The sequence below is a fragment of the Neoarius graeffei genome, chromosome 20 (assembly GCF_027579695.1).
Source record: "Neoarius graeffei isolate fNeoGra1 chromosome 20, fNeoGra1.pri, whole genome shotgun sequence".
In the NCBI taxonomy this organism is placed as follows: Eukaryota; Metazoa; Chordata; class Actinopteri; order Siluriformes; family Ariidae; genus Neoarius; species Neoarius graeffei.
The window spans coordinates 9,357,878-9,374,611 of NC_083588.1; the positions used below are offsets into that span (position 1 = coordinate 9,357,878).

The following is a 16,734-nucleotide window of genomic DNA, read 5'->3' on the forward strand; positions in this document are numbered from 1 at the left end:
GTGTCATCGCCTGGTCTGCAGGCAACGCGAGCAACTGAATTAACTCTGTTAGACACGTTATAAAATACAACAGGAATGATGTGGATGATATTGACGGAAGATACCGTTCAACAGAATAAGTGAGTTTTCTTGGTGTCTTTCTAGTTCAGAAAGTTTAGTCAGTCAGCAGCACAACTAGGCTTGGACCTGGCACTATGCTGATGTTGCTAACATTTGCACCCGGCAGCGAAAGTTCATAAAATGGATAACGGAAAGTTCATAAAATGGATAACGGAAAGTTCATAAAAATGGATAACGGTAATGGTGAAAATTATAAGTTGGCCTTATAAGTGCCAACAGATATTCAAGGTATAAGTAGATGAAATGAACATAAAAGGGCTCTTATTTTCAACTAAAGTGTACTGCAGATGTAGGGAGTTGAAACATTTTCTGAATGAGCTAGTTGGCCCCTTTAAATAAACGGGTATCTATTCATACAGTGAGATCGCCAAAGTTTAATAAACTGAAAATGCAATAACTGTAATTTTGAAGTAGATGATGTATAGGACATGTGTCGCTTGTGTCTTGTGACTTATTGTAAAAATGATATAAAGGGTTCAAAATCGCATAGTTACAAATATAATAGTAACTTCATATGATGGGCAGCACGGTGGTGTAGTGGTTAGCGCTGTCGCCTCACAGCAAGAAGGTCCGGGTTCGAGCCCCGGGGCCGGCGAGGGCCTTTCTGTGTGGAGTTTGCATGTTCTCCCCGTGTCCGCGTGGGTTTCCTCCGGGTGCTCCGGTTTCCCCCACAGTCCAAAGACATGCAGGTTAGGTTAACTGGTGACTCTAAATTGACCGTAGGTGTGAGTGTGAATGGTTGTCTGTGTCTATGTGTCAGCCCTGTGATGACCTGGCGACTTGTCCAGGGTGTACCCCGCCTTTCACCCGTGGTCAGCTGGGATGGGCTCTGGCTTGCCTGCGACCCTGTAGGGCAGGATAAAGCGGCTAGAGATAATGAGATGAGACTTCATATGATAATATTAACCACTGGTTATTTCAGAGAGGAAAAAAATGGGGACACTATTGCTTCCATTCGGGACAATACAACACAGAATTCGGGACCACTGGGGGACACAAAGAAAAAAAGTTAATTTCGAGCCCTGCATCCTGAACCATGGCTATATAATGAATCCTTCACTTATGTCCAATTTACTTTCAATTTAGGAAGCACAGAGAAACAAACAAACAAAAAAAAACTGTGCAACCACCCCCTATGATTGTGCACTTGGGTCAGCCCATGACGCCGTAGTGCGGCTTAGTTGGTTTGAAAATCCACTCAGTCGGACTGTCAGGTAGGCTGCTTGGGCCATTTATTTAGATAAAGTCAATATATTTTCTACAAAGTTCTATGTTGTTTTGACCTATTAACCAGGGTAATGCTCCTTTCGATTGCTTTGGAAGCCATTTTTTTGTAGCAATTTGGCATTTCTGCATTTGTTTGAAATGTGTGTGTGTGACTAGCTCTGGTGTGACAGATTTTCATGCAATGTTTTACATGTTTTTTGTATGTTGTATTGCGTTACATGTTTTGCAGTTGCACATTCTGTTGTTTTGTGTTTTGCCTGATACACAATAAAAAAACAAGATATAAATGTTAACATGTTCATTGGTAATTGTATTCATCAAAACAATGTTCTAGATAAGCACATCTTTATTAATAGGCCCGTATGAAAATTGTGCGAAATGCACTTAAAAATATTTTGGGAAGGGCTCAAATTTGGACCCCCCCCCCCAATATTTATATCATGGTTACGCCCTTGCGGCTTACACATGTGATGGCACGGAGGATGTGTATAGTGGCAATATCTGTCCCCTCAGAGAGGATCTTTTCAAAAGCAGGACAGATTATAACTGAGAGGAGAAATAGAATCAGCCCTTCCAAGCTGAGACACTTGGTTTTCCTCAATGCCAATCTCCACTAAAGACTTATTCTGGGAGTTTGTGCAGCCTTAATGTAAATAGTTTTTTGTTATTGACACTTCTTTGTAATTTTTACTTCTTTGTTCATTGTACTTTATACTTTTTATACTTATTTTATATACTTATTTAATATTTTATTTAATATTTTATTTAATAAAATATTTTGTTGCACATTGTTCTGTGTTTGTTAAAATAATTTCCAACTTGGCTTCATAGTTTCTTAGGCCTGATTTATACTTCATAATTTATTTTGTGACATTTTGTTCAAGGTCGAGTGTGAAATAAAGCCATAAAGGATAAACAGTTGATGTCTTCTGTGTATTTTATATTGGTAATATAACACAGTTTTGCATTATGTTTGTGAGAAAATAATTTATTAATTGGTAAGTAAGTTTTATTTCTATAGCTAGAACATTGTTACACTGCTATACTTTACAAAGCTTTGCAATGGCTACAAAAACTAAAAAATAAAATGGAAAACATCCTATTGATAAAATATAAATAATAATGTAATTAATTAACTAGTTAATTGCAGCAATTAAATCAAAAATAAAATCTCAGGAGCCGTTTGGGAGCCGAAAGAGCCGGCTCCTTATAGTAAGAAGAGCCAAAAGAGCCGGCTCCCGAAAAAGAGCCGAAATTCCCATCACGAAGGGCTACACCAGCAACAACATCTTAAATTTGACACGAGCCACAACAGGTAGCCAGTGAAGGGCAGCAAGCAGAGGGGTAACATGGGAGGAACAAGGGAGGTTGTAGACCAGGTGGGCTGCAGTATTCTGGATGAGCCGCAGAGGTCTGATGTCAGATGCTGGAAGGCCAGCAAGGAGATAGTTGCAGTTGTCCAAGTGGGAGCGGATCAGTGTTTGGAACAGGAGCTGAGTTGAGTAGGTGGTGAGGAAGGGGCAGATCCTTTGGATGTTGTAAAGGAGAAATCTGCACATCTGGGTCACTACAGCGATGGTCGCTGAGGAGGAGAGTCTGTCATCGAACACCACCCCGAGGTTCTTTGCACTGGGTGAAGGTGACCTAGAGATGTCCCCCAGAGGGATGACAAAGTCAAGGGGTGAAGAGGATGGAGCGGGAATTTAGATCACCTCCGTCTTGTCTGAGTTCAGCTTCCGGTGATGGTTGTCCATAAAGCTCTGGAGGTCACACAGGCAAGCAGAAATGTAAGCAGGGCCCTGTGTGTCAGAAGGAGGAAAACAGAAGTTTCACATCAAATAATAAAATGTTTGTGATTACACTATCAAATTTACACTTGTTTAAACAATGCTGGTAAGAAATCTCATTAAAATGGAATAGAGTTTTAGTTTCCAAAATCATGATGGAATAAATGTGTGAGTCCTGATGATATAACACAGGAGAAACATGCTGTATTTTTTCCTGAATCCACTCATTCGACATATATTCCAACTGTAAAATGAAGGGATGAAAAATGATTTTGAAAGCAAAGTCTTTGTCAGGAAAAGACACAGCGGTGAAAATTATTATTATTATTATACCAAGAAGTTCTCATCTCATTATCTCTAGCCGCTTTATCCTGTTCTACAGGGTCGCAGGCAAGCTGGAGCCTATCCCAGCTGACTACGGGCAAAAGGCGGGGTACACCCTGGACAAGTCGCCAGGTCATCACAGGGCTGACACAGACACAGACAACCATTCACACTCACATTCACACCTACAGTCAATTTAGAGTCACCAGTTAACCTAACCTGCATGTCTTTGGACTGTGGGGGAAACCGGAGCACCCGGAGGAAACCCACACGGACACGGGGAGAACATGCAAACTCCGCACAGAAAGGCCCTCGCCGGCCACAGGGCTCGAACCCAGACCTTCTTGCTGTGAGGCGACAGCGCTAACCACTACACCACCGTGCCGCCGACCAAGAAGTTGCTGTATTTATTTTATTTGATGAATCTCCAGTATAATCGTAATTTTAGGTCCGAAAATTTCATGAATTTGTAAGTTCACCACCAAGCTCACAAACAAACTTCCATACATGAGGCACTTCCTGCAAATGTTAAACATGTGCACATTCACAAATTCAAAGAGTTCCTGACTATTTACTGACTAATTCACCAAACAGTGTGGATTCTGCAGCCTGGTTTAATGAGACACTGATTTAATCGATCTGTAAGGTCTTAGCTTCATAACAATGTTGTAGTTAGAGTTTAGGACTTTAATGCAAATCCAAGGAGAACATGTTCTCATATTTATTCCACTCAGTCCTTTGAAGCTCAGCATGTTGGGAAGATGTTGTGTGAATAGAGAAATAGCGCCCCTCACAGGCCTTAAAGCTGAAAGAAAAACAGCATGTTCAGACATTTCTAGTGTGGCTGCAGGATAAAAAAAAAAAAACAGGAGACAATACAAGACCAAAGGTGGAGGAAACTTTCTAAATTTGACTGTTTGTCAAAAATGGAAAATAATTTGCACTTCTACTGATTAGAAATGGCTGCATTATTTTTCTTTGGCCATTCAATAACTTATTGATGTCAGAGAACAGATTTATGGATGATTTACTCCACCTTCCTTTTTCCCTAGAATGCCTTTGGAGGAGAAACTAAAAGTCAGTGGACAAATGACACATTTTCTGATCAAATACAAATTGCACAAAAGGACAGACAAAAGAACTGCACTTTTCGTGTTTTGTTGTAATAATTTACTCCACATTATTCGGATGATGCCATGGATGAGACCTCGTGATACAATGCATTACTCACCATTAACAGTTTAATTGGTAAGCATTTGTTAGATATTAGATTTGAGTCCGTCGACTATTAATCAACCGTTTGTGTGATTAAAAATGACACAAACTATTAAACCTTCATTCCAGTGGAAGAAAGTAAAAGTGTGACTGAGCTGGTTTATTAGTTGCATTGAGAGGATGTCTCTCATGTGTCTCAAAGTTTTTGTTAGGGGAATCCACTATTCTGTGTCACTGTGTGTGTCTTGCACAGTAATACACAGCTGTGTCTTCAGTCTGCAGATTCTGTCCTTGAAGTGTTATTGTGTTAGTAGCAGTGTCTCTGGAGATGCTGAACTTATTTTTCAGTTTCTCACTGTAAACTGTGTAGTCCCAACATTCCTGATGAATCCAATCCACTCCAGAGTTTTTCCTGCTGGTTGTCGGATCCAGTCTGTATAATAGCTTGTAACCGAATATGAAACCTGCAGTGGATGGAGAGACTCTGGCCTGGCTGGACTGTCATGGAAGCAGGCTGAGTCAGTTCCTCACCATGCACATCTGTGGAGGAAAACACATGGTGACATCTCACACAATATACGCTGCACATTTATTATTATTGTCGTAAATGAATGAATTTGATAAAGCACTCACAGGAAGCAGCTGCCAGCAGGAGCAGTAGAGATGGAGAGAACATGGTGTGTGTTGTTTGTACTGGGGGGGTCTTCACTGTTCTCCAAAGTTGAACAGAGACCATCACACCACATAAATAGAGCGATATCCAGCCCAGACACTTTTATTTGCTTATCTGATGATGATGGGAGGAGAATGGATTTCAAATTTATTTAAATCATGAGGAGGAGATTCATCTAATGGAGAATGTGTGGCTTTTGAATGGAACAAATCTTTTCCATGACAGAAAGCTCTTTACCCACTTCCATTATTTATAAATCAATTATATTATATAGAGGGAATTATACATATAGAGAAATTCAGAGCAAGAATGAGATCCTATATTGCGGATGATTATTATTATCTGTGCTTGAGGATACTGGCATCATCGAACATGTTTTTTCAAGGCCAAAATTAGGTTTAAGGGGCAATTAGCATTCACATAAGAAGGGTGTGTGTGTGTGTGAGAGAGAGAGAGAGATCTGACAGATCCACCTGGCCTTTGGAGAGTCTGAATGCTGCAGTAACACTTCACCTCCCTCACATTAACTATTGAATGGAATGGATTGACAGATTATTCATGGTGGATTAACTGTATATCCAGCTCAGGACAACAAATAATTTCATGTTGAGGCCAAAGATGAAACATGATGTTGATTTCATTTTGTCTTTGAAATACAGAGGGGTCTGAGCCCTGCGAGCTCATTTATACCAGGCGTCCCTGGGGACAAGTGGACTGCAGGGAGATGAAAATGAACAGGGATGTTTTTGTACAGGACTGCAGGGAGTCTGTAGTGCTGTGTATCTGGCGCAGTAATACACAGCCGTGTCCTCGGTCTGAGGGTTTTGTCCTCTTAAATAAACTGTTCTGCTGGATGTGTCCTGGCTGAAACTGATCTTGCTCTTCACTGTATCTTTGAGATTCGTGCCACCACCACTACACAGATATCCGAGCCATTCCAGAGCTTTCCCAGCAGGTTGTTGTATCCAGTGAATACAATGGCTCGACTCTGAGATCTTACAAGAGATGGAGAACGACTCTCCAGGTTTCACAAGCACAGAGGCTGACTGAGTGAGCTCCACAGCACCAACACCACCTGAGAATAACAACAATAAAACATCAAATGTCATCAAATCATTTTCACAACCAACTCTGAAATCGAAACTCATTCAGCCAACATGGAGACTTACAGAATGCAGCTGTGAGCAGCAGCAGCACTGATGAGAGCATCGTTGTTTGGTATAAAACTGAAGTAAATTAAACCATTCAGCTGCTCTCCTCCTCACCACACACACACACAGACCTTCCTAATGTAAGAGACATCAGTGAAGGATTTGCATCAAATGCATCACATGACCTTGAAGACTCAGGTTGAAAACAATCACTTGTGTATCTCTATGACTGACTGATTTGACCCTCACATTTCTGGAACAGCGGTTCTGACAATAGCTCTGGCTGCAAGGTTCACAGAGGGGCGCTCATTTTAATACATTATCGTTTCTATACAATTTACACAGAGACTTATATCATGGATGCTCCACATAAACAGATTTAAAAAAATGTATCATTGTTGATATGGTGAAGTTTTGTGTGAAGAGTAGGGATGGAGAGATCTGAATACATTATTTGGAATGAAGAGATCATGTGTAGTGAACAGATATGAATATGAATTGGAGGTTTGTTTGTTCAGAATTTTGCACTCAATCTGGTTGAGACTAGAGGTGTGTATTGGGACTGGGATGACGAATAGTTTGTTGGGTGAAGAACCGTCAGAGCCACAATTCACACACTGATGCCATTTCTACCTCTGGGAGGTTTTTTTTTTTTTTCCAGTGTTTCCAGGGCCAAACTAATCAGGTTCATAGATATATGTTGTTGGTGGTGTTTTTTTTCCAAGTTCGAGTTCAGGCCACTCCACTTTCGTGTTAAATCCAGATACACGTGGATATTTGGAGCAGTAAACAGATACAAACAGGGTGCGATTTGTCAAAAAACCAGAAGGGGGGATGTTTTTTTTTTTAATCATGAAACGTCACAAAACTAAGGTAACAATAGGCTAACAGCTCAATAACATCCGATGATATCAAATGAATAACACTGTGGCAGCGGGGGCGTGGTCAAGCATCGGTCTGCGACAGGAGGGCGGAGTCAGGGAAGATAAGTGGCAGAATCACTACACCTGTCGTTAATTAGTGTGTTTGTGTGTCTTCCCAGTGACCGCGCCCTATTTAAGGAGAGAGAGCGAGAGCAGAGGGAGCTCTCGCCACAACTAGACGACTGATGTGTGTGCGAGTGCAGCTAGAAGCTGAAAAGCTGAATAAAAGCGAGTTGTGTGAAATCAGTTCTGTCCTGCCGTCCTTCTTTCACAGACCGATGCTTGACCACGCCCCCGCTGCCCAAACACTAAATGAAAACGAACACTAAACCAGAGATAGTAAATTCATCTTCCTATCTCTCTGACTAAATACACGAACACTAACACACAACAAAGTTCGCATTGCTTGTCGCATTGCTGTGATGTTTCTCTCCCTCCGGATTAAATGGACAGTGACTCGAAAATCACTAAAATACATGAATACTAAATGAACAGTTTGCTCTGATGGCGCAGTTCATGTGGCCTTTTCTGCTTTCCAGTCGGTGCGCTATCCACCGCGTTTCGCCCTTCTTTAATCCACATTTCTGCGAATTTCTCAGCAGGGAAGGAATGCACGTCTGGCCCATTGGCAGCGAGGAAAAGAAGGCTGTCAGTGTGGATACATTCATTCTGTTGCGCTCATCAGTAAGGATGTGATTCATGGCGCTAAATCCACGTTCACACTCTGGATATTGTTATTATCTACAATGTATCTATTTGCTGGGGACGTTCATGAACATCAAAGCTGCCACTTCGGGTCATTTTGAAAGTGAGTGCAATGTAGACCATAGAAAACTGTGTCACAACATGCCTGTCATGTCAACTTTTTTTTTGGTTTGTTTGTTTTATTGACGGAGTTGTCCCCGAGGATTTTTTTTTTCAGCAGAGATAAAAAACAGAGGGGGGGATGATCCCCACCATCCCCCCCAGCAAATTGCACCCAGGATACAAAGAATCTTATCTAATCTAATCTAATCTAATTACAACTGAAGCAGCTTCAGTTACAATATGTATCTGGTTTTTGTACAGCTGCTTCCTCAGCTCCAGTCACTGTGGCTTCTCGGGCACAGTAATAAATCGCAGTGTCCTCTGTCCTCAGACTCTTGGCCTCTAAATACTGTGTGCTTGCTGGGACGTCTTCTGTCATGGTGAACTGGTTCTTCACAGACTCTGCATATGTTGCTTCATTACTGCCTGTATTCATCCTCCCAATCCATTCCAGAGCTTTCCCTGGTTTCTGTCGTATCCAGTGCATGTAGTTGTCAGTCATATCAAAGCCATTTATCTTACAAGAGATCTTCACAGGCTCTCCAGGTCTCTTGACCACAGCAGGAGACTGGTCCAGTCTGATCTCATCACTGCGGACACCTAGCAGATAAAACAACAATCAAAGATAATCATTAACAGAGTGAAGATCTTCTCAGTGAGACATATAAAGAAGTCTCAGGTACCTTGTGTTAACATGAGAACAAAGATGCAGTACTGAGTGACCCTTAACCCCATCATCAAGCTCTTTGATTCAGTTGTGTGACATAAGCTTTGGGTGAGCAAGAGGCTGATTTTTATAACAGTATGAATTTGCATAAACACCTTTCAACTAATAGATTTCATCCTTCTTCAAAACAAGCAAGCTGCTGCCCCCTACAGATGAGTTGAATTCGTGATGCTGCACAAAACAGGTCCATTTTATTTTCTCTCTCATCAGATTCTGTGCTGCTGAACAGGCTCTGTGTTTATAAATTCAGGAAATTAACCATCGACCTGGAGTGTTCCTGCAGCTTCCTTCTCAAACACTACCCGATGGAAATTCATACACTTTGCAAGTAAGTTCACAGTGTGCAGTGTCCTACATGGAAGTGTTCTAAGGGAAGTATGCAAATTGAGACACAGCAAAAGTCGAAACCAGTTTGGCAGGAAATGTTGAACAATAGAAGTGTTTCAGAATTTGGTATAGGGTGCCCTCTGGTGGTGTGGAAGGAGGCATGTCAAGACGAGTTCAGCACTCACAAACCTGTAAAAAACATTCCAGACATCCAGTGTTGATATTGCTTCTTATTCTCATCTCATCTCATCTCATCTCATCTCATTCTCTTCCGCTTATCCAGGGCCGGGTCGCGGAGGCAGCAGTCTGAGCATGGAAGCCCAAAATTCCCTCTCCCCAGACACCTCAGCCAGCTCCTCGGGAAGAACACCGAGGCGTTCCCAGGCCAGCCGAGAGACATAGTCCCTCCATCATGTCCTGGGTCTTCCCTGGGGCCTCCTCCTTCTTCTGATATTGCTTCTTATTCAGAATGAAAATCACTCAAGGTGCAGATCCCTTTTGTTTTCAAGGAAAATAATCTTCAAAGCACTGATAATATTGTTGTGAAAGGAAGGAGACAGTCAAACAGTGTGAGGTTTTTATTTGTCCGAACCAAAGGAGCTCGAATTGACAAAGTACGATCGAGGAATATCAACCTCTGCCACCAAAGAGATTCTGCCTCATGGATCGATCCAGGAGCAAACAGTCACTGACACAGACACAGCTGTTCAAAGATGTTTCTCAGTTGATTGGAGGACAAACATGAGTTTATATTCACATTCAAGAGTGTGTTCTATCAAAATGACTGGATGATGATTTAAGAAGCTGAGTTGTCTGTGTGTGACAGAGTATGACGAAGCATTACATCACTGGTTCTGACTCCGATACTTTATGAAAGGAGAGAAATATGATGTACCATTACATCACTTGTCAGGATCACAATCTTATGAAAAGAAGAAAGACATTACTGGTCAAAAGAACCTTTATTAAGCAGTGATCAGAATGTGCGAGTGAAGATAAATCTCAAGGATTAAACTAACCAAAACCATCGTCCATCCGTTATCCATAACTGCTTATCCTGTGTGGGGTCACAGGCAAGCTGGAGCCTATCCCAGCTGACTATGGGCGAGAGGCGGGGTACACCCTGGACAAGTCACCAGATCATCACAGGGCTGACACAGAGACAAACAACCATTCACACCTACAGTCAATTTAGAACCACCAATTAAACTAACCTGCATGTCTTTGGGGTAAACCGGAGCACACCCATGCAGACACAGGGAGAACATGCAAACTCCACACAGAAAGGCCCCTGTTGGCCAGTGGGCTCAAACCCAGAACCTTCTTGCTGTGAGGCAACAGTGCTAACCACTACACCACTGTGCTGCCCTTAACCAAAACCAGTAGCAATCGAAACAGCCTATTCCAGTTTCAAGCATGCTCAACATATATTTCTATCAATTCCCTCTTTGATCCTGAAAGGATCTGATGCATGCTTGCTCGCGCTGGACTTTCTTCATCCATGGAGAAACAAAGACCCCAGACACACCATCTAATTCCATGCCCAATTAACTAATTTATCCCTGATGAGCAAGCCTGCGGTGATGGTGGCAAGGAAAAACTCCCTCTGACAACATGAGGAAGAAACCTTGAGAGGAACCAGACTCAAAAGGAAACCCATCCTCATTTGGGTGACAACAGAGAGCATGATTATAAATAACTTGACTCAATAACAGTGTCCTATACAGTCACAACGCACAATTTTGCAACCAGGAAATTCACAATAGTTTGACCACAAAGGCTATTTTGTTGAAGTATACTTGGTGATAATTGGCATTCACATGTCATGCCAGCATATGGGCCATAAGTGAGTGTTATGAGAAAGCTGATTCAAAGATTCCTACATGTGTATACGAAAAGGTGGGGTGAGAAGAGGTCCCCTAAGGACTTCTTGATTGCTAAATCATTCCTGTCAAAGGTGAGATGTCAACAGGAAGGGATGACACTTTTTTAGACAACTTGCATGTATCCACTGTGGCTGGGAGTCAGTGAGGACAGCTGTTCTTGTCAGCTCTTCTCATTCAGGCTGTGCACTAATCCTCACTCATCTGGAAGAAATGTGTGAGTGGGCTTTTCTGTGGGCAGAGGGAGAGACACGGTGACATCACATAGGTGGGGATTACATTAGACCGTATCAGCGGATCATCAGATTAACGTTTTTAAAAACGATTAGCGTGCACACAGCAACGCCAATACACGGATACGCTCGGCTCCGCAGGCATCCTGCGCTCCAAATCACTCTACCCTGAACAGCGAGTGCCCTCTGGAGGGTGCGCACTCCGGCCCTGCGCAGCTCACAGAGCGCGCGAGTGAAGCGCACGAGCAGTGATTCGGGACTGAGCCGCTGTGTGTGTGATCCCAGTGCATATCGGGCATGCGCGTCACTTACCACTTGCAAGTGGAAGGATGGCAAGCCTAAAGACAATCATAACTACACAATGGGCAGTATTTGCATCAGTATTTGCAGTATTTTCATACTTTTATACTCTAATGAAAGGTGATACAAGGCAGAAGTCGGTGCCGTTTTTCAGCAGTCGCGTCACATGACCAATGCCAGCGAATCAGGAAGGTGGATGTCACAGTGACGTTGTCCAATGACGACGTCAGCTAGAGCTCAGCACAGCGTATCCACGTATCCTCTATGTTTACACAGCACCGGACCAGACACGAACTGGACTGAATACATGGGCTCTGGCGGATTCCCGTTTCCCGGCGTTTCCCGGCGTTTTAATGTGAACGGACAGTGCATCCGCGAAGAAAACGAGACAGATACGGTCTAATGTAAACTTGGCCCAAGTATACTCTTCAAGTTCTCAATCAAAGCTTCAGTAATCGCCGACAATCACGTCCAGATTACCGACCAATGAAACAGCAGGGTTACTTTTGGTCTAAGGGGTTGGGAATGGTTGGCTCATAATTACCTCAAAAGGAGACAATCTGGATCTCGAATTGGGAGTTCTTCTGCTTTTGCAAGGTATGGACAGTAGAAAGTCAAGTCGTCCTCAGACAAGTCTGCAGAAAAGCTACGTCTCGTCTGTCACAAGATAAAGAAAAATGAGAAAACATGAAATCAATGGGTGATTCAGAAACATATGGGCAAGGTTTGCCCTCTTTGACTGCCTGCTGAGCGACTTGGTCTGCTAAGTGGTTCCCACAAGCCTCAATTGAGCCATTGGAGTCATGACCTTTGGTTTCGATGATGGACCATTGTTTTGGGCAGGGAACATGCTTTTAAAAGATCTGCGACAAGAGAAGTGTGTGATATAGGCTTACCATCAGTGGCCTTAAAGCCATATGAGTGCCAAATTTTCTACCCCAAAGATGTAACAGGAACCTGTATAAATAGAGAATATCCATACAGAAAAACTAAATCATTCAGCTTTGAGCAAGAACTGTCAACAATCAAATGCATACCATGCTCACTGACAAGGTGGAGGTAATTTCATCGATACAGTCATGTTCCAACCATGCTGGATCTGGGCTGGACCAGCAGGATGACAACATGTGATGGAACAAAAGAGCTGCATTATTATAGCCTAGTAAACTAGACCCACCTGCCTAGCGGCCAAAAATATTTTTGCCTACGAGTGGGTCCAGCCTCGCACCATATTAACAAAACACCCCGGACATCAAATCGTGCCCGCCAATCACAATGCAAGGTTTTTGTTTGGATTCTTTGGGCGGGCTTTTGCAGGAGTGACGACAAGGCTGTGCGACGCTGGAGAAAGCACAACAGGAAAGATGGCTACGGCTAGTGAACAGCGCTAGTTTGACTCCGCTTTGGAATCAGTTTTAGAAGAATTATACTTGGAGTTTTCGTTGAAACATGAGCAGGAAGAGGCTCTCCGCTCATTCCTTTTCAAGAAGGACGTTTTCGTTGTTTTGCCAACCGGCTATGGCAAAAGTCTGATCTACCAGCTGGCTCCGCTCATAGCCAAAAGGATGGGGCTAGTTTGTGCAGTACGAAGAATTAATAAACAGCTTTGAAACATTACTTTTTGATTGTTTCTTATTTTCCCGTTATTTTAAATTTAAGGGAAATTATTTCACCAAACACCACTAAATAAAAATAAAAACTCTCAAAAACAGTTTAAGCAAACCCTTGAAAAACACTTTTAAAAAAAATAAGTGTATGTTAAGTATGTGGTACAGACTCCAAACTTGTGGTCATTAGCTCCAAACTTCTTAATATCTAGAACCTGTTTATTAATTAATACGCATTTTGAAAAATTATTTATTTCAAGGCCTCCCCCACTGCTTTCTGTCGCTCTGACTACGTCACTGTCGCGCTGATTGGTCAGAGCGTTGGCCTATACGCACAGAGACAGTTTGAAAGACAACGGGTTGTTCCTACCCACACCCTTCGGAAATGTCTACGACCAAGACCAGACTAAATATTCACATTTAGTCTGGCTTGCCAGGCTAGCGTTATTAGCTGACATGACATACTTGATAAACAAGTTCTGGATGGCACACAGAATAGACTCATAAAAAGATCACCGCTCAATATTGTTTAAAATTGAGCTTGCCTGATGTGATGCATGTAAAATCACAGGGTAAGACAGTACCAGTTTTTCAGCATCAGTCACCATGAGAGCAGAGGCTGCAACAACATGTAAAGATGTGGGCATGCCCTGGGTCTTTGATACCTAAACTACAGGATGATAGCCTGCACTATACTCTTGGGCCAGGACCCCTGCTGCAGTCACTCCATCCTCCAAGACATCCAGGTCAAATGGCAGATTGTAGTCAGGCAGACCCAGTGATGGAGTTGATGTGATAGCTGATGATAAGTCACATAACAGGAGAAGTGCATCATTTCAGAGGACCAATGTCACTGAGCTGCTCTTTGAGGCAAGACTTTCTCAGGATCTTGTCATGATGAGAACAGTCTGGAATGTCCTGATGACAGTCGTTAATGAGTCCAAGAAAAGACAACATGGCAGTCTTATTCAAGGGAGGAGCCAGCTCGAGTATCACAGACAGTCAATCAGATGAGAGATGACGCTCACCTTGAGAGATGTCAAAGCCGAGGCATTGCAAGGGCTGACAGAACTGCAGCTTTGACCACAAGGCTTTAAATCCACACCTCGCCAGGTGCACAAGAAGAGCCAGAGAGCCTTGTTCACATATGGACTCATCTTCAGCTGAGAACAGAATGACATCTGCATATTGGAGCAATGTGCAGCCATCATGGAGAGTCAGAGAGTTCAGTGAGTCTCAAACAACAACAGAGAAGACGCAGCAGAGTCGATCGACCCTTGAGGTAGGCGGTTCCATGTATATTATTGCCGCTTTAAAGTAAAGGCAAATATGGGTTGAGTCTCAACATTCACGAGGACACTGAAAAATGCACTGCAAAGATCAATGACAGTAAAGTGGGTCTGTTGATGAAGAATACATTTTTAAAAAATGGAAACTATGTCTGGTACAGGAGGGCTGACAAAGATAACCAAGTGACCAATGCATACACAGGAACAGATGTTTTCAGACTGGCAGTGTACAGGGGTACCTTTACATGTCTGACCTTCTTGGGGTGTGACACCCAGAGAGTTTGAGGCACCTGATTCAAAATCTGAGGAACAGAGACTTCAGTGCCAGTGTCTTCCTCAGATCATACCCAGAGAAAACAGGAGAAGCAAAAGATAGGTTACCTGGTGTGCACAGAACGGTATGGCCTTGTTCAAAAAAGATGGAACAATTGAGCAGAGTCAAAATATCACGACCAAACAAATGAAAGGGGAGGTAAGAATAATAACAAAGCAATGAGAACTTAACATAAGTTTACTGAAGTGATGTTGAATTTATAATGAATATGCTTTTGTGGAGTTCATTGTTGTTGTTGTTGTTTTGTTTGTTTGTTTTTTTAAATAGGGTGGTGGAGTGGTTAGTGCTGTTGCCTCAGAGCAAGAAGGTTCTGCGTTCGAGCCCAGTGGCCGGAGGGGCCTTTCTGTATGGAGTTTGCACACAGAATTGGTGGCTCTAAATTGACTGTGAGTGTGAATGGTTGACCGTCTGTCCATCCGACCAAATTATCAACAAAAGGTTCCACAAAATAACCTTGACATCCATGGATTAATTTAGAGTCTGATAATCGTTCTGAGACTGACCGCTTCCACTGATTTTGACACACACAACACACACAAAAGGCAAAACACGAAGGAGGAGAATTTCCCTGGTGGAGTGAGTTAAAATTTCAATTAATTATAATATTGGGAAATAATTCTCAGCTTAGAGTGAATTAATCTCTCATGGCGCAGTGGTTAGCACTGTTGCCTCATAGCAAGAAGGTTCTGGGTTCGAGCCCAGTTGCCGACAGGGGCCATTCTGTCTGGAGTTTGAATGTTCTCCCCCTATCTATGTGGGTTTCCTCCGGGTGCTCCGGTTTCCCCCACAGTTCAAAGACATGCGGTTAGGTTAACATACAGCAGCCGTGGCCTGAAGGTTGGGCTGAAGTGCCCTTGAGCAAAGCACCAAACCCCAACTGCTCCCCAGGTACTGTAACATAGCTGCCCCCTACTATGGGTATGTCTGTATGCTCATTACTGACTTGTATGTGCTCATTACTTACTTGTGTGTGTGTGTGCGTGCGCACGTGTGTTCACTGCTTCAGATGGGTTAAATGCAGAGGAGGAAATTCACTGTGTGTTTCAGTCTGTGCTTGAGTGTATGTGTGATAAATAAAGGCTTCTTGATCTTCTTGTTCAACCTGTCTCTGGGAACACCATTGAGACCATAACCATACAGACATATGGCATGCCAAGCTGCCATATCCATGAGACATATGGCAGCTTTAAAATATGTCTGGTTGAGGAAGACTCAATGACCACCTTATTCCCAGAAACACTTGGAGATAAGAATAACTTGGACAAATCAGACAAATCCAAAATCATAAGAATCAAGCTCAGACAGATCAAATCACAGTCCTTTGCAACAGAGGTGTGACCAGAATGGCATGTGTGGGTGGGCAGTTAGCTCATCTGGGGGGGCAGAAAACAATACCTGAAAAATCGGTGGAAAACCACTACTACAATTACTAGGCCTAATAGTCCAATAATAATAATAATAATAATAATAATAATAATAATAATAATTCAATTCGGTAATCAAAATATGGTCACACTAGCATAAATCATGACCGTCAATTTTGTTAACAGTGTGGAATTTTTTTATGAAGTTTTTTTTTGTTTTGATTTTTTTGTTTGTTTTTTTTTTTTGTAAAAAAAAAAAAAACTAAACTAACTTTTTTTGAAAAGCCTGGCTATGCTGAATGGAAATTTAAATGTTGACATTGAAAATGAGGGAGTCCCCACCCTCGTGATTGTGACCACGCAGAGCCAGTTCATTGGCAGCCAGGAACTGAACGGCCTCCCCAATGCTCTTCACATAGTACCTGTTTTTTTCTATCTGCGTT

General features: G+C 42.5%; 1 pseudogene and 2 gene segments (V, D, J or C); all 3 read right to left on the reverse strand.

Annotated features, from left to right (window-relative positions):
- Positions 1–4,904: 4,904 nt before the first annotated feature.
- Positions 4,905–5,349, reverse strand: LOC132868357 (Ig heavy chain V region 914-like; annotated as a pseudogene).
- Positions 5,350–6,026: 677 nt separating this feature from the next.
- LOC132869017 (Ig heavy chain V region MC101-like) lies at positions 6,027–6,555 on the reverse strand. The segment is given in 2 exon segments: positions 6,027–6,421; positions 6,516–6,555. Coding segments are annotated over 2 exon segments (435 nt in total).
- Positions 6,556–8,456: 1,901 nt separating this feature from the next.
- LOC132869018 (immunoglobulin heavy variable 1-46-like) lies at positions 8,457–8,982 on the reverse strand. The segment is given in 2 exon segments: positions 8,457–8,827; positions 8,911–8,982. Coding segments are annotated over 2 exon segments (426 nt in total).
- Between the last annotated feature and the right edge of the window lie 7,752 nt (positions 8,983–16,734).